This window comes from Caenorhabditis elegans, chromosome IV, assembly GCF_000002985.6.
Source record: "Caenorhabditis elegans chromosome IV".
NCBI lineage: Eukaryota > Metazoa > Nematoda > Chromadorea > Rhabditida > Rhabditidae > Caenorhabditis > Caenorhabditis elegans.
The window spans coordinates 2,083,774-2,103,328 of record NC_003282.8 but is presented as its reverse complement, the minus strand read 5'-3'; the positions used below and the strand labels follow the sequence as shown (position 1 = coordinate 2,103,328).

General features: G+C 37.6%; 3 protein-coding genes, 1 non-coding gene and 3 pseudogenes across 8 annotated transcripts; 3 read left to right on the top strand and 4 right to left on the bottom strand.

Annotated features, from left to right (window-relative positions):
• The first annotated feature begins 435 nt into the window (after window positions 1–435).
• C23H5.15 (uncharacterized protein) lies at window positions 436–3,178 on the top strand. Its single transcript, NM_001276809.2, has 3 exons — window positions 436–512; window positions 2,368–2,883; window positions 3,055–3,178. Exons 1-3 carry the CDS (start codon window positions 470–472, stop codon window positions 3,087–3,089), a joined length of 594 nt encoding a protein of 197 aa, NP_001263738.1. The 5' UTR covers window positions 436–469; the 3' UTR covers window positions 3,090–3,178.
• A 279-nt stretch (window positions 3,179–3,457) lies between these two features.
• C23H5.11 lies at window positions 3,458–11,462 on the top strand (the record flags this gene model as incomplete). 2 transcript variants are annotated; one of them, NM_001047448.4, is made up of 10 exons in its annotated part: window positions 3,458–3,561; window positions 5,945–6,066; window positions 6,111–6,200; window positions 7,421–7,541; window positions 7,582–7,712; window positions 8,929–9,030; window positions 9,081–9,285; window positions 9,427–9,533; window positions 9,585–9,722; window positions 11,274–11,462. In NM_001047448.4, the coding sequence occupies 10 exons, from the start codon at window positions 3,520–3,522 to the stop codon at window positions 11,398–11,400; spliced, it is 1,185 nt and encodes a 394-aa protein (NP_001040913.1). The 2 variants fall into 2 exon arrangements, with proteins under 2 accessions (NP_001040913.1, NP_001368242.1); NM_001380083.1 differs by lacking the exons at window positions 3,458–3,561; window positions 5,945–6,066; window positions 6,111–6,200; ... (4 more) ...; window positions 9,427–9,533; window positions 9,585–9,722 and having other exon boundaries at window positions 11,281–11,400.
• On the bottom strand, window positions 6,454–6,809 carry C23H5.10. Its single transcript, NR_002658.1, has one exon. It is a non-coding gene; the product is annotated as an Unclassified non-coding RNA C23H5.10 (non-coding RNA).
• Window positions 7,860–8,092, top strand: C23H5.6 (annotated as a pseudogene). The gene has a single exon. A coding segment is annotated over exon 1 (233 nt).
• C23H5.4 lies at window positions 8,399–8,629 on the bottom strand (annotated as a pseudogene). The gene has a single exon. A coding segment is annotated over exon 1 (231 nt).
• Window positions 10,976–11,193, bottom strand: C23H5.5 (annotated as a pseudogene). The gene has a single exon. A coding segment is annotated over exon 1 (218 nt).
• Window positions 11,410–19,295, bottom strand: mca-2 (Calcium-transporting ATPase). Its single transcript, NM_067760.6, has 11 exons — window positions 19,195–19,295; window positions 18,881–19,139; window positions 18,373–18,492; window positions 17,718–18,328; window positions 17,421–17,673; window positions 15,784–16,782; window positions 14,606–15,168; window positions 13,701–13,865; window positions 13,387–13,593; window positions 13,202–13,334; window positions 11,410–11,996 (listed from the first exon to the last, which is right to left on the bottom strand). The coding sequence occupies exons 1-11, from the start codon at window positions 19,276–19,278 to the stop codon at window positions 11,914–11,916; spliced, it is 3,477 nt and encodes a 1,158-aa protein (NP_500161.1). The 5' UTR covers window positions 19,279–19,295; the 3' UTR covers window positions 11,410–11,913.
• Between the last annotated feature and the right edge of the window lie 260 nt (window positions 19,296–19,555).

Genomic DNA, 19,555 nt, shown 5'->3' with positions numbered 1-19,555 from the left:
TAAATTTCTTTTTTTCGGCCACCAATTTCAATCAGCCATAAAGTTGTCTAAAATCGAATTTTTGAGTTTTACAAAGATCAGTCAACTAACGGGTAATTTTAATACAACTTTACAGTTTTTTATTTTTATTTTTCAACAAAACAAATTAAAATCTCAAATCTCAAAGCTCGTTCCATCAATCATCATTATCAATTTGTTATCAAGAAGAACACTCTGAACATTGATATCATTTCCTTCACCTGAAAGAAAAAAAACCAGATTCCCATCTCCCTCTCCTCCATCAAAAGTCTATTTTTATACAATTACTACTCCTGATTTTCGAATTTTTATATTTTTGTCCTCCGCGGGTAATAAAATGTTTACATCTTTTCATTTTTTTTTTGGTGTCAGGAGGCGCCGCCTACTAGTAAAATGTACTTAACATGTAAGACAGGAAGATTTTTGAAACGATAATTTTTTTTTGAAAAAGATGATACTATCAAGTCTACTGCTGGTCGTTCTGTGTATTTTTGGTGAGTTTTTTTTTTGGGATATTTTTTGAAAATTGTATAGAAAATATGTTTTGGAGTAGCTTACTGAAATTTCTGGGCTCTACTGCTATTTTATACAATATTATGCGCAATCGTAAATGTATAAGGATCGCTACGCAACCGCGCCGCACTACCTTTAAAGAAGGAGTATCGTCAATGGGGAAGTTGTTTTAAAATGTAGTATTTGTACTCAAACTTCAAATTATTGCAAAACCCCATCCTAGAATCCTAGGCCACCACGCGATTTCTAGGCCATAGCCGTAAACAAAATATTGATTTAAATGTAATTTTTTCGAAACTTTAATTCGCTTTTCTTTCTCAAAAAGTTCAAGAAAACTGGGGAGAAGAAATTGTATTAAGTATTTTTTCAAAGGACAATACCAAAACAAATAAAAATTCAAAAGATCGTCGTGGCCTAGGATTTCTCTAGTTAATGTTTGAAGATTTTTTCGGCGTAAAATGCTGAATGTTAACGGATTTTTCCCGTTTTTCTTTTGTAATATTCGTAAGTTTGAGTACGAATACTACATGTTTAAACAATTTTCCCATTGACGATACTCCTTCTTTAAAGGTAGTGCGGCGCGGTCGCGTAGCGGACTTTTAACAATAGAGTTATAAAAAATTGAAAATTTCCAACTGACCGCGACGCGACTGCGCCGCGCGGTTGAAATTTTGCAAGCCTATATCTCAACGCATAGTAAACCTAAATACTTGGAATTTTTTTAAATGGAATTTGAACAAAATTGGGACTTTAATTTAAAAAAAAAACGCAAAGGTTCAAATTTCGAAAATCATTGTTTTTAAAGTATATTATTTGATCACTAGACATTATATTTTTTAACTTTATGCTGAATTTTCAAAATTCTGAAACTACTACGAGCAATTGAAAATTGTCCGTGACGCAACCGCGCCGCGCGATCGAAACTTCGAATGCCACTGCAATTTTTTCCTCACGAGGGACGAGGAAAAGTGGTTTCTAGGCCATGGCCGAGGGGCCGACAAGTTTTAGCGGCCATTTATTTTGCTTTGTTTTCCGCCTGTTTTCTTTTGTTTTTCACAGCTTTTTCCCGTTTTTTCTTATTAAAACTGATAAATAAATATTTTTTGCAGATGCTAAAACAATTTCCAAGTAAAAAATTGTGTATTCAGTGGGCAAGCAGTGGTGAAAGTGGTCAATGTAAAATGATGGATTACGGGAATACAAAACCTAAACGTTTTTCCAAGCATAATAAATATACCGCTTAGATGCTGCAACTACCTGATTTTCATAACGAGACCGCTGAAAAAGTTTTGAGATTTTCAAAATTCAACTTTTTTAGTGAAAAAGTCGAGATTTTCGCACAAAATTTCGAATTTTGAAAAACTCAAAACTTTTTCAGCGGTCTCGTTTTGAAAATCAGGTAGTTTCAGCATCTAAGCCGTATATGTATCATGTTTCAGAAAAAGTTTAGGTTTTGTATTCCCGTAATCCATCATATTACAATGCCCACTTTCACCGCTGCTTGCCCACTGAATATATAATTGTTTCACTTGGAAATTGTTTTAGCATCTGCAAAAAATATTTATATATTAGTTTTATTAAGAAAAAACGAAAAAAATCGATGAAAAACAAAAGAAAACAGGCGGAAAACAAAGCAAGATAAATGGCCGCTGAAACTTGTCGGCCCCTCGGCCATGGCCTAGAAACCACTTTTCCTCGTCCCTCGTGAGGAAAAAGTCGCAGTGAATGCCTGTATCTCAGCTCAAAATAATTCCAAAGCTTTGAAATTTGAACAGCACAAATAAAACATTTGTATCTGCATTGAGGAACGTTGTGTTGCAAAATAACTAGTTTCAGATCCCATATCCTCTGCACCTCAACATCAAAGCACTATAGTCTCCGGCTTCGACGTAGAAGAGACCTTAAAAGCTGCTCAACTTCAAAATGATAAGGATCAAAAGTTCAAAACAGTGGATAGCAGCCCAGAAGTGAGCGGAGTTGTCGATGGAAGTACTGAGGATGAGTCGAAGTCAAACGAGGAAAAGTCACGCGAGGAAAAGTCTCGAGAAGAAACCTCGGAGCTCACCGCCACCGAGCTTACAGTAACCCTCCATCCAGGCCGTGAGCATATCCATGACCCCGAGCATGGAGTCGGTGGAGATGTGATCTTTGACGAGAAGCATCATGTCAAAAAGATCATCGGAGGGTTTGAAGATGGAGTTGAAGTCGGTGGGAACTCACAGGGAAGGGGCCTAGAACCTCTGGAAATCGACAGAGGAAATCATAAGTTTGAGAAGGGAATGGCGCCGACTGAGATTCTATGGTCGTCGGGGGCAATGCAGAATGGGTACAATGGAGGGATCAGGAGACCAGGTGGGTGTCGATTTTTCACTTTTTTCAGATTTATATACTTCAATTTTCTCAGAAACTGATTTCTAAATTTCCAATATAATGTGAGCAAAACGAGTTTTCAATTTTGTGTAGACTCAATTAATTGTACTGAAACTCATTCAAAAAAAAAAGTTCTAAACTTTGAACATTCAGACTACCGACGTGCCTATTTCTTCCAGCGACATTGATGACTCAAAAATTTTTGGTTATAGTTCAATTGTTTTGTTTTATAATAATTCCTACACTGTTTTCATCTAATAAATTTATTACTTTTAATCACAATACTCCCTCAAAAATCCGTAAATATGTATTATGCAATTATCTTGCATATGAAGCTTTTGATAGTGATATCTTAAAAATCAGTTCAAGCCACCCTGTAATTTTCCCGATATGAGATTGGACATGCGAATGTCATAATGCTTGAGCCAAAGCAAAAGTTGTTCACATCAGAAAGAGCACCCAATTAGCCTCCGAGCACAACAGTTCCACATCACAAATTGGCTCCCATTTTCTGCACACGGTGCTATCTTTCTCCGCATTTTTCCACTTTTCTGTCGCTACCGCTATAAAAATCGATCTAACACAGTTTTATGAATGAACAAGTTGCGAATCCCGTTCATGAAGAATCAGTCGATCGCGAAATGCGTTGATTTGTATCAGGTTGGTCATTATCGAATTTTTGTATATATTGATGTACAAATCCCAATTTTATGGGAAAATCTAGACAAAATTTAAGAAGGTTCTAGGCCATTCAAGAAATATCTCAAATTTCAAAGACACTTCTACAGTATTCCAAAATTCAAAATTCGTTAAAAAACAATTACCAAAAAAAAAGGTTTTCAAATCATCTGTAAGAATCGAGAAAATTTGGAAGTTTTCTAGAAAATAAATTTTCTGAAGAAATTTGAATTCCCGCCAAAATTTCTTTGGAAAAATTTTAAACCAGCCAAAAATATAAAAAAAAACTTGATTTCCGCCAAAAATTCCGCCAAATTTTTTTTTGAAAAAATTCGAATTCCCGCCAAAAATTTTTTTGAAGAAATTTGAATTCCCGCCAAAAATTTTTTTGAAGAAATTTGAATTCCCGCCAAAATTTTTTTGAAGAAATTTGAATTCCCGCCAAAATTTTTCTTCAAAGAAATTCGAATTCCCGCCAAAAATTTTTTGAAGAAATTTGAATTCCCGCCAAAATGTTTTTGAAGAAATTTGAATTCCCGCCAAAAATTTTTTTCAAAGAAATTCGAATTCCCGCCAAAAATTTTTTGAAGAAATTTGAATTCCCGCCAAAATGTTTTTGAAGAAATTTGAATTCCGCCAAAAATTTTTTCAAAGAAATTTGAATTCCCGCCAAAATTTTTTTTGAAAAAAATTCGAATTCCCGCCAAAAATTTTTTGAAGAAATTTGAATTCCCGCCAAAAATTTTTTGAAGAAATTTGAATTCCCGCCAAAAATTTTTTCAAAGAAATTTGAATTCCCGCCAAAATTTTTTTTGAAAAAAATTCGAATTCCCGCCAAAAATTTTTTGAAGAAATTTGAATTCCCGCCAAAAATTTTTTGAAGAAATTTGAATTCCCGCCAAAAATTTTTTGAAGAAATTTGAATTCCCGCCAAAAATTTTTTGAAGAAATTTGAATTCCCGCCAAAATGTTTTTGAAGAAATTTGAATTCCGCCAAAAATTTTTTTCAAAAAAATTTGAATTCCCGCCAAAAATTTTTTCAAAGAAATTTGAATTCCCGCCAAAATTTTTTTTCAAAGAAATTCGAATTCCCGCCAAAAATTTTTTGAAGAAATTTGAATTCCCGCCAAAATGTTTTTGAAGAAATTTGAATTCCCGCCAAAAATTTTTTTCAAAGAAATTCGAATTCCCGCCAAAAATTTTTTGAAGAAATTTGAATTCCCGCCAAAATGTTTTTGAAGAAATTTGAATTCCGCCAAAAATTTTTTCAAAGAAATTTGAATTCCCGCCAAAATTTTTTTTCAAAGAAATTCGAATTCCCGCCAAAAATTTTTTGAAGAAATTTGAATTCCCGCCAAAATGTTTTTGAAGAAATTTGAATTCCGCCAAAAATTTTTTCAAAGAAATTTGAATTCCCGCCAAAATTTTTTTCAAAGAAATTTGAATTCCGCCAAAAATTTTTTGAAGAAATTTGAATTCCCGCCAAAATGTTTTTGAAGAAATTTGAATTCCCGCCAAAAATTTTTTTCAAAGAAATTCGAATTCCCGCCAAAAATTTTTTGAAGAAATTTGAATTCCCGCCAAAATGTTTTTGAAGAAATTTGAATTCCGCCAAAAATTTTTTCAAAGAAATTTGAATTCCCGCCAAAATTTTTTTCAAAGAAATTTGAATTCCGCCAAAAATGTTTTCAAAGAAATTTGAATTCCCGCCAAATTTTTTTTTGAAAAAATTCGAATTCCCGCCAAAATTTTTTTTCAAAGAAATTCGAATTCCCGCCAAAAATTTTTTGAAGAAATTTGAATTCCCGCCAAAATGTTTTTGAAGAAATTTGAATTCCCGCCAAAAATTTTTTTCAAAGAAATTCGAATTCCCGCCAAAAATTTTTTGAAGAAATTTGAATTCCCGCCAAAATGTTTTTGAAGAAATTTGAATTCCGCCAAAAATTTTTTCAAAGAAATTTGAATTCCCGCCAAAATTTTTTTCAAAGAAATTTGAATTCCGCCAAAAATGTTTTCAAAGAAATTTGAATTCCCGCCAAATTTTTTTTTGAAAAAATTCGAATTCCCGCCAAAACCAGGCAAAAATTTAAAAAAAAACTTGAAATTCCGCCAAAATTTTTTGACAAATTTGGCGGTCTCGTCCACAATTCTCAGTGACGGTGGGCGTGACGTTACAAATATTTTGCATCTACTTCGTCAGTTGACAATTAAAAAAAAGCAAAAAGAACCGAAGCAAAAAACTAAAACCAGGTGAGCAAAACGTGTTGTAGATTTATACCTCAACTATTTTAGGGTAAAAGTTTATAATTTACTTCTTTGGCTTGACTTCATAAAGTTTATTCCAAAATTTCAATAATTTTTCCAGGCATCTCCGCCAGTTGACACCACTACCATAATACTCCATTTGGTGCTAATCATTGGCGGATTAATCTCCAACGTTTGCCTACATTCCATGTTCTCAGGTCGTCCAAAATTGGGCACCGCGAGGTATTTTAGAGATTTTCTTCAGATAAAAATATGAAAATGTTCAGTTTTGCGTATATTCGGATTATCGGAATGTTTCAACTCGCGTTCTTCATTACACCGTTTCCCTTGAAAATTCTTACGGATCATTACCAGGCGTGAGCGGGTTTTGTTTATATCATTACTTATATATAAAAAAATAATTCCGTTTGTTCCATAGTTTGTAGTCTATGTAGTCTTTGTAGTCTGTGACGTCACACCCAAAGTCACTGAGAATTGTGGGCGGGGTCTGTCATCCTTCGTGGTGAGACCCATCGTGGCGAGACCCACAGTGGTGAGACCCGTCGTGGTGAGACCCATCGTGGCGAGACCCATCGTGGTGAGACCCACCGTGGTAAGACCCAAAATTTTGGCGGGAAATTCAAATTTTTAGTGAAAAATATTTTGGCGGGAAATTCAAATTTTTAGTGAAAACATTTTGGCGGGAAATATAAATTTTCTGAAAAAAATATTTTGGCGGGAAATTTAAGCTTTCTGAAAGTTCTAAAATTCTGGAAATCTAGAATCTTCTGGAAATTTCGAAAACATTCTGGAATGCTCCAGAACGTTCTAGAAAAATCGGGAAAATTCTGGAGTGTTCCAGAACTTTCTAGAAAAATCGGAAAATTCTGGAATGTTCCAGAACTTTCTAGAAAAATCGGAAAATTCTGGAATGTTCTAAATCGTTCTAGAAAATTCAAGAATTGTCTGAAATGTTCCAGAACCTTCTAGAAAATTCGACAAAACTCTGGAATGATCTTCTGGAAAAGTCTAGAAGTTCGTGGAGCGTTCTAAAATTTTCTGAAATTTCTAGAATCTCTTTAATAGATCAAAAATAAATGCCATGAACTTAAAAATGTAAAAAATGACGTTTGCCAAAAACTTTCGGAAAAACGTGGAAAAGTTTCATATGATCATATGACATGAAGAATATCTAGAAACGTTCAAGAAATTCAGAAGTAGTTCCAAGAAACTAGAGTTTTTTTTAAGTTGTAACTCTTGAACACTTAGTCATATAATATTCATGTTGCTTCAAAAACATCTGGAAAACTGAGAAAAAACGTCCCATCTACAGAGAAACGCTTAAAATTTCTAGAATTCCATTTTAATTTCGAGTAAGCCAGTCGGAGCAGCTGGTCTACATTATATTTTCTATTAGTTAAACCTTCAGTTTGAGCGGTAGACTCAGACTCAGCGCCTTTCAGTCCCAGTTGCTGATTTTTTCCGGAGCTTTTCAAAGTTTTCCGCTTTTTCTTAGGCTAATTAAATCTTGATCAGGAGCATGTAGATTGGGTATTCTATGTTACTGACACATCTCCTTCTTCGAATACAATTTCAGCGGCCGAACATGGATTGCCGCCAATTTTTTGCCAGTTCTCCTTGCTCTTTTTCACTTCGTCATATCCACTCTCTGTCTTTGTTTCACAATACGATTATTACTACTTTTGAATTGTATTAGGGTAGGTTTTCGATATTTTCAGAAGCAACTTTGAATTGTAGAGATGTCGACGATGGAGTTCGGTGTCATGGGTCGCTTGGCAGAAGATCTTCTGTTTGTTGCCGTTCGGTACAATTGTCAATGTTCCGCTATGCTTTGAATGGGTTATCGACTACGAGCAGTGTGTGTATGGGTGGGTTTATTCAGGTCAAGTAGGTCAGAATGATCCGAACTCTAGCAAAACTGGCAATTTTTAATGCTGCGCAAATTCTCGCCATTAAATACAGCCCGATGATTAAAATCTGCAATGGGTAAAGCTTGGAATGTCATGTAATAGACTTCTATTAGGTCTCCAAATAAGTTCCGGGTCAAAATTGATAACTTTGTTCGCTGCGTATCGATTTTTATGAAACTTTGGGAATTTATGTTATCAACTATGATCTTTCATTTGACAATAGTCACAAAATTTTTTGACCACCCCAAGTGTCCTAACTCGGAGCCAATTTTTTCAGGCACTTTTCTGAACTCGCTTCTTTTCAACTTCCAATTGAGCTTTGTGTGCGGATTTTGCTTTGTTTAAAATACATTATTAGAAAACAACAAAAAATTGGAAAAAAAATCCGTCAAAAAAAATTTTTTATTTAAAAAACTCACAAATTATCCGAAAAAATTATATTTTCTACTATCATTTTAGTGTATCGATCTAAATTGATATGTTTTGTATGTGTAAAAATAGTTTACATTTGGTTACATCATTTTTGTAGGAAAAATCTAGACTTTTCGACAAAAATTTTTTTGAAGATTTTTTGACTACCAACCAAAAAAAATTTTTTTGGACGGATTTTTTTCCAAACTTTTGTCGTTTTCTTACATTGTGTACTAAACAAAGCAAAATCCGCATACAAAGCTCAATTGAAAACTGAAAAGAAGCGAGATCAGAAAAATGCCTGAAAAAATTGGCTCCGAGTACGGGCACTTGGGGTGGTCAAAAAATGTTGTGACTATTGTCAAATGAAAGATCATGGTTGATAACGTACATTCCCAAAGTTTCATAAAAATCGATACGCAGCGAACAAAGTTATCAATTTAGACCAGGAACTTATTTGGAGACAAATGTAAAACTATAGTTAGTTTTACTTTAAATTTGCCAAAATGTACTAACTTAATTGTTACGTGTCAAAATCATATTTTCTACAAACTCAAAGTTACAAACTCAAAGTTAAAGTTTATCACAGTATTCAGATCCTTTTGGCCTTGAAGCCGTATTAAAAAAAAATGTTTCACTGTCAAAAAGTAAAAAAAAATATTTTGCAAGTATTTGACCAGTTGCCAACTTTCATATAAAACGAAAGAGAACCGAGATATACGCTGTCTGTCAATGTAAAGAGTGTAATTTTCCTTGTTTCTAGAAAAGAGCTCTACGCAATTGGCCGACCTCACTTATCTGAAGCAGCAATGCAAAATCACATCAAAACAGACCTGATTCGTAGTTTCCCTACTCTAATCTTCTGGTAACTTTCTAAGCCCATTGTACCCCAATTTTTCGATATACTATTTCCAGGATAACTGCCTTCTGCACCTTGGTATTTTTCGCTGCTGAAAAGTGCATCCTGCCAAAGCTCAGCAGTCCATATGCGGCGAAGCATATTCCATTGTTCTCAAATCTGCAACCTCTACTCATTGCATTTATTCTGTCCCACTCGACAGTTCACATATTCACCACATTTCATATTCTACGAGGATGGCAGATTTCTGAATCGACTAGGGTAAGGATTTGCACATATTCCGCAAACCTTGGCACACTTCCAATCCTCAAGGATGGGCGGCATTGCACATTGAAAAATTAAATAAAATTTGCAAAATGTCGCCCGTCCGTATTCTAAACAAGCCCCTTAATAATTATTCAGAACCAAATGTACGGAATCTCCTACTCTCTCCCATTTCCCCTGATGCTGGTCCTGTCAAGAACGTTTCGATCGCACTTGTTTCACCTAATCAGTAATTTCTTTCAAGGGTTTGTAATATGATAAGACCTCTTTTTTCTGTGTGATACTTGATCATTCAGTGTCGCTCGACGGCCAAAGATTCGAAAGGATTCTGCGCTGCGGAAAATGACATCACAAATTGCTCGGCACATGGCGTTCAGCAAATTGGAAATGGAGAACTCGGAATTGGATGAGAGAATGTATTCGACAGCAAAGTTGTAAGCAGAACTTATATTGTCTGGGAGTTGAAAAGTGACATCTGGAATAATACACATTAGCCCTTTCCACATACGCGTCTTCAAAGTATTCAGGAGAGCATAGACTTAGGCCCATAGGTTTAGCCTTTGGGCTTAGACTTTTTGGGCCTGTCCTAAAGACTTATGGCCTTGGGCTTCCATGTTCAGGAAACTACGTTTTGGCTTGTAGACTTTTAGTCCTAGGCTTTTGTCGTCCGACTTTGGTCCGTTCAAAAGGGTCAATAGTGTTAAACATTAAAGGAGGATAAACGGTTCGGACGATTTTTAACGTATAGACTAAAAATGGGCTCAAATGAACGAATTTTGTAATGAAACTTCTCAAGAGTTTTTCAAAAAATGTTTATGGCGGTTCAAATTTTTGAAAAAAAAAACAAAAAAAAAACTAAACTTTAAACCGCCATAACTATTTTTGAGGAAATTTTCAAAACGTCTCATTACGAAATTTGGTAGTTTTGGGCCATTTTGGGTCTGAAAAAGCAATGTCTCAAATTTCAGTACTCCACCTTTAATATTCTATTAGGTCTCCAAATAAGTTCCGGGTCAAAAATCATAACTTCTTTCGCCTTTTATCGATTTTTTTGAAACTGTGGGAATTTATGTTATCAACTATGATCTTTCATTTTGATATGGTCACAAAAATTTTTGACCACTCGGAGTGCCCTAAAAGCCAATTTTTTCAAGCATTTTTCTGATCTCGCTTCTTTGCAGCTTTGAATTGAGGTTTATGCGCGGACTTTGCTTTGTTTAGAATACATTGTAAGAAAACAAAAAAAGTTTGGAAAAAAATCCGTCCAAAAATTTTTTTTTGGTCGGTGGTCAAAAAATTTTTTTTTTTTTTTTCAAAATTTTTTTTTTCGAAAATTCTTGATTTTTCATACAAAAATGATGTAGTCATGTGTGAACTATTTTTAAAAATACAAAACATTTTAACTAAGTTCGTCACACTCAAATGATAATAGAAAACATAATTTTTTCGAAGAATTTTTGAGTTTTTTGAGTATTTCTCGAGATCCAAATTTCAAACTCAAATGTTTTGTATGTTTAAAAATAGTTTACACATGGTTGCATCATTTTTATACTAAAAATCAAAAACTTTCGAAAAAAAATTTTTTTTGAAGTTTTTTTGACGACCAACCAAAAAAAATTTTTTGGACGGATTTTTTTCCAAACTTTTGTTGATCTCTTACGATGTATTTTAAACAAAATAAAATCCGCACACAAACCTTAGTTCAAAGCTGCAAAGAAGCGAGATCAGAAAAATGCCTGAAAAAAATGGCTCCGAGTTAGGGCACTCCGGGTGGTCAAAAAATTTTGTGACCATTTCAAAATGAAAGGTCATAGTTGATAACATAAATTCCCAAAGTTTCAAAAAAATCTATAAAAGGCAAAAAAAGTTATGATTTTTGACCCGGAACTTATTTGGAGACCTAATATTTTAGAAATAAGGAACATACTGAAAATCTATGAATAGACTAAGTCCCATGAAACCCTAATGACCTTCTTTTGTTCCAGAACCAATATGCGAAGCTATCTTCGTGACGACGCCGTGTACCGCGTCCGCTTTGCCATACCCCAGCAAATTGTGCAAATAATCCAGGAAGAAGATGTCTCCGACGAGAACACAATTTTTAGTCATTAAAAACTTAAAAAAAACATTTATTTTATAAAAAATGGTTCTTTCAATTGGAAGTTTGAAATAAAATCATTATTATCATCATCAGTTAGTAAGACAGCTAGACACAATCTATAAAAAGTGAGCAACAAATGTTCAAAAAAAAACGTTTGGAAAAAAAGAAGAAATTTCAGAAAAGATGGGGGGTGTTCAAGGAAATATGTGCACCTGTTTAGCAAATACCAAATAGAATTATTTTTTTTTCAGAGTCGAATCATTGAAAGTTTGATTCTAGCGTTTTAAGGTCAAATGTACATTAGGCACTTTGGAGGGGGAGGAAGTGGGAAGGAATTTGGTAAATCGGGAGAAAAAGAAGAAGCACCGATGCAAGACACAAGTACCCTGGTTGTTTTTTTTTGGAGTAGTTGAATAAAGATTATTAGAATTATTATGAAAGAATTAGAGAGATGGATTGATGGGGGTAGAATGGCCACCGGATGCGATATGGTTGGATAGGTGAAGAGGATGTTTTAGAAGTTGTTAGGCGAATCTTATTCCGGATGTATCCTTTGCATTTGTCTCCGTAGAATATACCTGTCCACTGGCTCGTAGGCCACCAGCCCCTGTAAGAAAGAATCACGTGTTATTAAAGTTAGGCGGGAAGGGGGTAAAGTCAGGATTTTGGGAGGAATTACGGTTTTCTGGAAGATTGAAGGCAAATCGCTGGAAATTTGGTACACCTGGCTCACAAAACTAGGAATTTTCAGTAACTTTAGCATTAAAAGTTTGCTCTCAGATTGAATCGAAAAATTGAAATTCAAATTTTGTATTGTCTCATTTTATATTCTCCATATAATTTGCTATAAATCTTGAAAATTACGGATTTTGTGTCAGAAATAACAAATTCTAGCATATGCTACCCTGCGGAAAATTTCGATTTTGACAACTTGAAGTTAATGAAATTCTTACTTTTTTTTAGGTACATGTGTTTGATCTACGTAGATCTACAAAAAATGCGGGAGAAGAGACGCAGACTTTTCAACTCGTTTTGCATGGTTAAGAACGTGCTGACGTCTCAAGGAAAAAATCCCGCATTTTTTGTAGATCAAACCGTATTAAGACAGCCTGACATCAGATGGTATTTCCGAAATTTTAATACCTTAAAACACAACATTTGTGGCTATCGGTGTTTAAAACAATCAAAAAAAAATCAAGATTTGAAAATTTCGACAGCTTAACTTGAACACTGACAAAATGATGTTATTTTGCATGTTTTTTTTGAAAATACAATAGTTCTCACTGCATAAATTTCGTTTTTGGGACTTTTAATTGCAAAAAGCCGCCCATTATGGATGGGCGAATTTCGTAGCATTTACAAAATTTTTTAGCTGTAAGTGTAAAATTTACGATTTTCGACACTTGCCAGCGATTTACCTTCACCTCCATAGCTTAGACACACTTCTAGCTAAATGAAAAAGAAAATCAAACAGGATCGGAGTGCTGTGTGGACTAAAATGCAAAATTAGAGGAAAAAAAATGAACTGCCAAACAATCTATGAACATATTCCCTTACCTTTTGGCTAATATATATATGTAGATATGTATAAATAGATATGATAAATAAATATATGTAAACTATATAATATATATAAGATATATGTATATAAAGCATCTCTACAGAGCTCAGAGCTCTTCTGACACGATATACTTGTTTCTAGTACGATTGGCTCCTAAAAGGAGGTTAGATTTTTTTTTGTTGAGAGGTTTGAGAAGGTTGGAAAAGGGTAAAAAGGAAAAAGAAAATCCTAATTTTCAGGTTGAGACGAACTTTTCTGTTGTTCCAGTTCTCTGGCGATCCTCAATCGTCGGTACGATGCCCGAAGTCTGTCTGCGGTTGAGGTGGTCAACGAATTCGGGTGCGAATCGTCGTTCACCGACTGGAACGCCTTGACGACGCGAATCTGAAAGTGTTGTCTAGAAACGTGCAAGAAGATCCTAAAGCTTCATTCTAACCTGCGTCTGTAACCTGGTCAAACCGAGCAACCAGAGCGATTGTCCGGCTCTCTGATGGTCAGCGGCCGCGCCATCCTTCATTGGCAGCGTCGACGCGGTGCTTGGCATATCATACTCTCCGGAGAGCATGATCGACGTCGGTTGAACGTCTCCCTTTCCGAATCGGAATGACTTCGGGAGAATCGATGCGGGAATGCAGTTGATAATCTGCAAAATCACGGAGGGATGCACTAAACGAACGAAGGCCTAAACACACGAGGCTACGTGAGAGAGACGTGCGAATCGCAAATCATGTCTATAACTGAGTAACCTACCTGTCCCCAGAAGAGCTCGCCGACTCCGCAACAAATACAAATGATCCATTGTGTCAAGTCTAGCGGTGCGGTGGAGAACCATTGACCTCCGAACTGGACGATGAGGATGTGCGAGATGAGAGTAGTGATCCAGATTACACAGAAGATTGGGTTGGTGAAAATTCCCTGGAAAGACGTGTTTAGGTAAAGCGGCTCAATGGAGGCTGTCAGGAGAGACCGGCCTGGTGTCAGTGTGCCCCATTTCGGTTTGATCTACGAGAATTTAGACGTGCCTAGCTGCAGACAGACTTCTCAACTGATTTTGCATGGTAAGAGCAGCGCATTTTTCTGGGTAAAAACTTCCGCATTTATTGTTGATCAAATCGTAATGGGACAACCTGACATTGCTTGTAGATCAAATTTTAACTGAGTTACGAGAGTTTGAAAATAAAGACCAAAAGGCAGGCGAGAGTGCAGAGTAGTCTGCGTCTCCTTCTCTCACTCTCATCATTTTTTTTGTGTGCGTTCAAAAAAGTATTACTGATTGTGAATGTATAAAATATTGCAAAATGCCGACTTGGAACCGATTGAAGTTCGGGGCAAAACGGTGCATCGACAAGGAGCCTTTGACCGCCTATATCTTGTTAATCGTTAGGCCTATCTTAATTATGTCAATTGTCGTTGTATGTATCACGGAACTATCAACAGTTTTGTAGTTGAACACTTTTTGATATTGTTAATTTGAACCGAGAAGGCTGCCCAAGTTCTGGACAAAACATGATGCATCGACAAGAAAGAATTTATTAAAAAATTGTTAATTTTTTTGGCAACTATTAGACAGTTTTGTGGTTGTAAATTTTTGATTTCCTTAAAATAAACCCCCAGATACTGGGTTTCTAGATCGCTGTACCAGTACTAAAACTAACCTTGAAAACATTTCTCTCTCCATGAATCTTCCTGGCATTGATCTCATTTACCAACGTCATCAAGACAAAAGCGTTGAAAATAATTGTGAAGTGAGCACTTGGTGGTGATCCCAACTCGGCGTTTCTTCCGGATGGAGTATTTGGAATCAGTTTGTCTCCCCAGAACATGATCGCGAAAAGAATAGCCAACTGATAGACAGCATGACCCACAATATTCTTCACCATAGTCCTTGAAATCAACGACTTAGTTCTTCCATATGGCTTCCTGTTGAGAAGGTCCTCGGTTGGCATTTCAGTGGCCAAGGCGAGCGAGGCAAGCGTGTCCATGATAAGATTGACCCAGAGCATTTGCACGGCTTTCAGTGGGGAGTCACTGATGGCGCAGGCTCCGATAAAGGCAATGGTAACGGCGACGACGTTGACGGTAAGTTGGAATTGGAGGAATTTGGCGATCGAGTCGTAGACGTTACGGCCCCACATGACGGCCTTTACGATTGATGAGAAGTTATCATCGGTGAGGATGATGTCGGATGCTTCTTTGGCGACGTCGGTTCCGGCAATTCCTGAAAATTGGACAGCGTTTTCCACATTAGCTTATTGTAACACAGAATAATCCAAATTATATGCTATAAGATTTCGAGAAATGTACTTTTTAATTCTATTACAAGTAATAACGTTCAAATAACGTATAAACCAGAGGTATGCAGCAAATCTCAAAATTTGTCGTGCTTAACAAACTCCGAAAAATTTGATTTTTTTTTTGAGCACCAAAACTACTAAATTTTTAGCACACACATTTGTTTTCTGAATAAGTTCCGTGTAGTTTGTCTGCTTAAACATTGAAAAAACTCAATACTGTGTCATTTTACAAAATTTTTTGGGAAAAAATTAATAGTTTTGGTCAAAATTGTATTGTCAAATTTTTGATGTGTGCGGCACATATCGAAATTTGCCGAGCTCGGCAAATTTGCCGCACATCCCTGGTTTAAACAGGATCGATATTTAAAAATTGGAGACAACACTACTAACAAGACCGTACTCTTTGCAACAATTTAGCAGCTAAATTACACGCCTAAATAGATTTTATCATAACTATGGTCCATCCTGTTCCTTCAGGGCTTACAGATGTCTCAAATGAGGTATTTTAATGTCAATCCAAAAATAATAAAAAAACTCACCCATAGCAAATCCTACATCGGCCTTCTTCAACGCTGGAGCATCATTGGTTCCGTCGCCGGTGACAGCGACAACCTCGCGATTCTTCGTAACAGTTGACTCAATGATTCCCTTCACAAGAACATACTTATCGGATGGTTGAGCACGAGCCAGCACTCTAAGCTTGGGCCAGATTGCATCAAACTTCTGCTGGTTAACTTTCCCATCGGCATCACGGATTCTTGCGTTAAACTCTTTACCTTCCAGAGCCAAGAAGTCACCTCCGGGCTGCATAATTCCGCATTGTGTGGCGATCGAGCGAGCGGTGTTAATATTGTCTCCGGTGACCATTCGGACAGTGATTCCGGCCTTTTGACACTTGGCGATAGCTGCTGGAACCTCTGGACGGACTGGATCCTGGATTCCCATCACTGCGATGACGGTCTGACCCTCACGGATCTTCTCCTCATCCTCCCAGTCGATCTCTCCGTCGTATTCCTCTTCATATTCGTATTTCTTAGAACCAGCTGGGACTAGATCCTTGAATGCCAGACCGATTGTTCTAAGACCATCGGAAGCCATTGGCTCAATTACATTCTTAGTCATCACCGCAGCTTCTTTTGGTCCGAACTGCTCGATCTTTCCGGATTTTCCAAAGATATAGTTGCATCGGGTAAGAATGATCTCTGAAGCTCCCTTCGCGTAAATTCTATACTTCTTATCTCCCAACTCGATAACTGTCATCATACTTTTCCGGGAACTGTTGAAGGTGTACACCTTGTAAAGCTTCTCCTCAGGGAACTGGCGTCTCAAATCTTCGTAACTTCTTCCACTGTCCATAATGAATCCGAGCAATGAGCATTCTGTCTTATTACCGATCTGTCCACGTTGCTCACCGGGATTCTTTGGCGTGACGACTGTCGAGTTGTAACCACTGTTAATGACGATTCCGTTGAAGAGAATGTCGCGAGTTGATGGGTCCATTTGCTCGTATTTTGGAGCATTTCCTTTGTAGAACTCGCCTGAAAACATAATATGCGGGTATTTGGTTTAAATTGACAGCACGTTTTGCTCAATTTATTATGCAAAGACCAAAACATCCGGAAAAGTCATGTCCTAAACCTGAAGTCTTAGCCCTAAAAGATTGATCCTAACCGGCTGAGCTTGAGGACCAGAGCCTGAGAGCCAAGACCCGGGGGCTTAATTCTTAAAAGCCTAAGTCTGTGAAGCTAATTGTAAGCCTGGTGACCTGAGGTAGGTCTGTGAGGTTAAGCCTCGGGTACAAAGGCCAGGCTTAAACTTTAGCCAAAATCTGATCCTGAAGGCTTTAGCTCGAGGGCTTGATCCTAAAGTCCTAAGATAACCTGCTTGAGCCAAACCTGCAACGGCTTAACTGTAGTAAGTCTGATAACTTAATAGTAGAGGCTAATTCTAACGGGTTTGGCTTTGGGACCTAAGCCTCACGTTCAAAACCGAAGGTTCAAAGTGTGGAGGCCTAAGCCTGACAGAGTATGCCTCAGTGCTTTGGTTTTAAAAACCTAAGCCTGGGTACATAGGCCTGACTAAACTGATGAACACAAACCTAAGCCTACGCCTGAACAAAAGGTGATATCTACCTCCATTTTGGGAAATTCCAGGGAAGTTCCAAATATGAACTCACTATTAATATACTGCTGAACACATGTCATCCGATTCGTGGTGAGTGTTCCTGTCTTATCGGAGCAAATTGATGTGGCATTTCCCATGGTCTCACAAGCATCCAAGTGACGCACCAAGTTGTTGTCCTTCATCATTTTTTTCACGGAATAGGTAAGAGCGAGGGTAATCGCTAATGGAAGTCCTTCTGGAACGGCAATAACCAATACGGTGACACCGATAATAATGAAGTTGACGAAATGAGAGATGTCGCTGGCCTAAAGCAAAGGCTTGAGGGCTTTTGAGATTTTTAAGTACTTACCTCAAAGGATTTTCCCTCAATAGCATACTTTGAGATACAATGCCGGATAATGAGGATTAAGACGGTAGCGGCGGCAACAATGGATCCGATATAACCGATTTGAAGTGCCAAATTGGATAGTTTGGTCTGAAGAACTGACTTGCTCATTCTTCCGACTTCCTCTTCCTCTGGGACAGGCAGCTCTGCGGCCTTGTCCACTCCATTTCCCAATCCATTCATGTGATTTCCATTTGTCAGCGTTGTCGGTTCCTCTTTCTTATCGTCCTTCTTCTCCTTAGCGGCTCCCAGCAAGCTCATGATAATACCGGTTTGACTGTTAAGACCGACTGCTGTGACCAGGAAGCGACCGGATCCCTCCATAGCGTGAGTGCCGGAGAGCAGTACGGGATCGAATTCCTCGGATTTGCGAATCAAATCCGACTCTCCTGTAAGCGAGGATTCGTCGATTTTGAGATCGTTTGATTGGATGAGAAGTCCGTCGGCCGGGAGAAGATCTCCGTATTTGACACGTGCGATGTCACCGACTACAAGCTCATTGACGACGATGTCAAGAGGCTCGCCACCTCGGATTACGGAGAACTTGTGCTCGGTTTCGATTTTCGATTGGAGGCCTGAATCAGGAAAGGTACTTGGGAGATTGTGGAAGGTGACTTACCTCTGAACTGCTTTTCCTTAGTCCAATCGTTGAGGGCTGTGACTAGGACGACGACGAGGACGGCAACAAGGATAGCGACTCCTTCAATCCATCCAGCCTCGGATTCCGAAGAGTCATTGCCTGGGAAATTTGATTTATGAAGGGGGCTGACCTTTTGAACCATAACACATACTCAACACTATCTTCTATTCTAAATTCATTTCTAAAAACTAGGTCCACATAAATTTCCATTAAAAAAGACAGAACTGCGTGGAGCTGTCATTTTTACGTAAAGCCAAGCCGAATGGGCCAAATAGTTATCTCTTAGAAAGTTCAAACGCAATTGAAGCTATTAAAAACCTGAGCCTTGCGTGGGCGTAGAATTGTAATCTACTCTTCCAAAAAAATATAGCATATATTTTCCTACAAAAGAGACAAACATATGTAGAATTATCACCATTACAATGCTCAGATATTTTAATGTAATACTAACTACCAACGATCCATTTAAAGACACCCAAAAACTCACTAGCATGCTCTGCCGGAGGCTTATAAAATGACAATCCAAGTGATACCAAAGCGGCGACCAATAAAATAACCAGCGTAATATCCTGCAATGCTTCCCATGCCAGCCGGAAAAAGGATTTCGACGGTGCCGGTGGGATCTCGTTCTTGCCGAACGCCGTCCGCCGGTGTTCAAGCTCTTTTGTGTCGTTGGGCAGTCCGTTTATCGGATCTGTTTTGAGTTTTCTGCACAGTCCTTCGACTCCATTGTATGTGCTATTTACCTGGAAGTTTTTTTCGGAAAAGTTAGAATGCGCGGCTTTCTAGGAGGGGACTAACTTTCTCCAACGCTTCGGCTCCGCGGAGCTCCATGAGGAGTTTGAGCTCGGAGATGGAACAATCATAATCGTCTGATGATGGCATCCTCACGCCAAGTCGAACTGAAATTTGGTGGGGATTATGGAGGTTCGGAGGGAGCAGAACGGAGCAAAATTTCAAGTTCAGAGCAAAGAGCAACAAAAAAGTGGTTAGGCAAAACGGCATGTTGCCGATAATGAAAATTTCCGGCAAATCGGCAAACCGGCAATTTGCCGATTTGCCCAATTTGCCTTGCTACTCAGGGCGCTAATGTGAATTGACAATACTTTTTGATCACTTTTCTATCATGCATTCACTGTGGTAACAGTAAGGGCTTCCAAGT

Bases quoted from the DNA above. Each gene is read 5' to 3' on its own strand.
- C23H5.15 (NM_001276809.2), top strand. From the start codon at position 470: ATGATACTATCAAGTCTACTGCTGGTCGTTCTGTGTATTTTTG. The intron at 513-2,367 runs GTGAGTTTTTTT...AACTAGTTTCAG, and splicing joins GGTCGTTCTGTGTATTTTTG to ATCCCATATCCTCTGCACCT. The intron at 2,884-3,054 runs GTGGGTGTCGAT...TTGAACATTCAG, and splicing joins TGGAGGGATCAGGAGACCAG to ACTACCGACGTGCCTATTTC.
- mca-2 (NM_067760.6), bottom strand. From the start codon at position 19,278: ATGCCATCATCAGACGATTATGATTGTTCCATCTCCGAGCTCAAACTC. The intron at 18,493-18,880 runs GTGAGTTTTTGG...CAAATTTCCCAG, and splicing joins GCCTCCGGCAGAGCATGCTA to GCAATGACTCTTCGGAATCC. The intron at 18,329-18,372 runs GTAAGTCACCTT...TTCCTGATTCAG, and splicing joins TAAGGAAAAGCAGTTCAGAG to GCCTCCAATCGAAAATCGAA.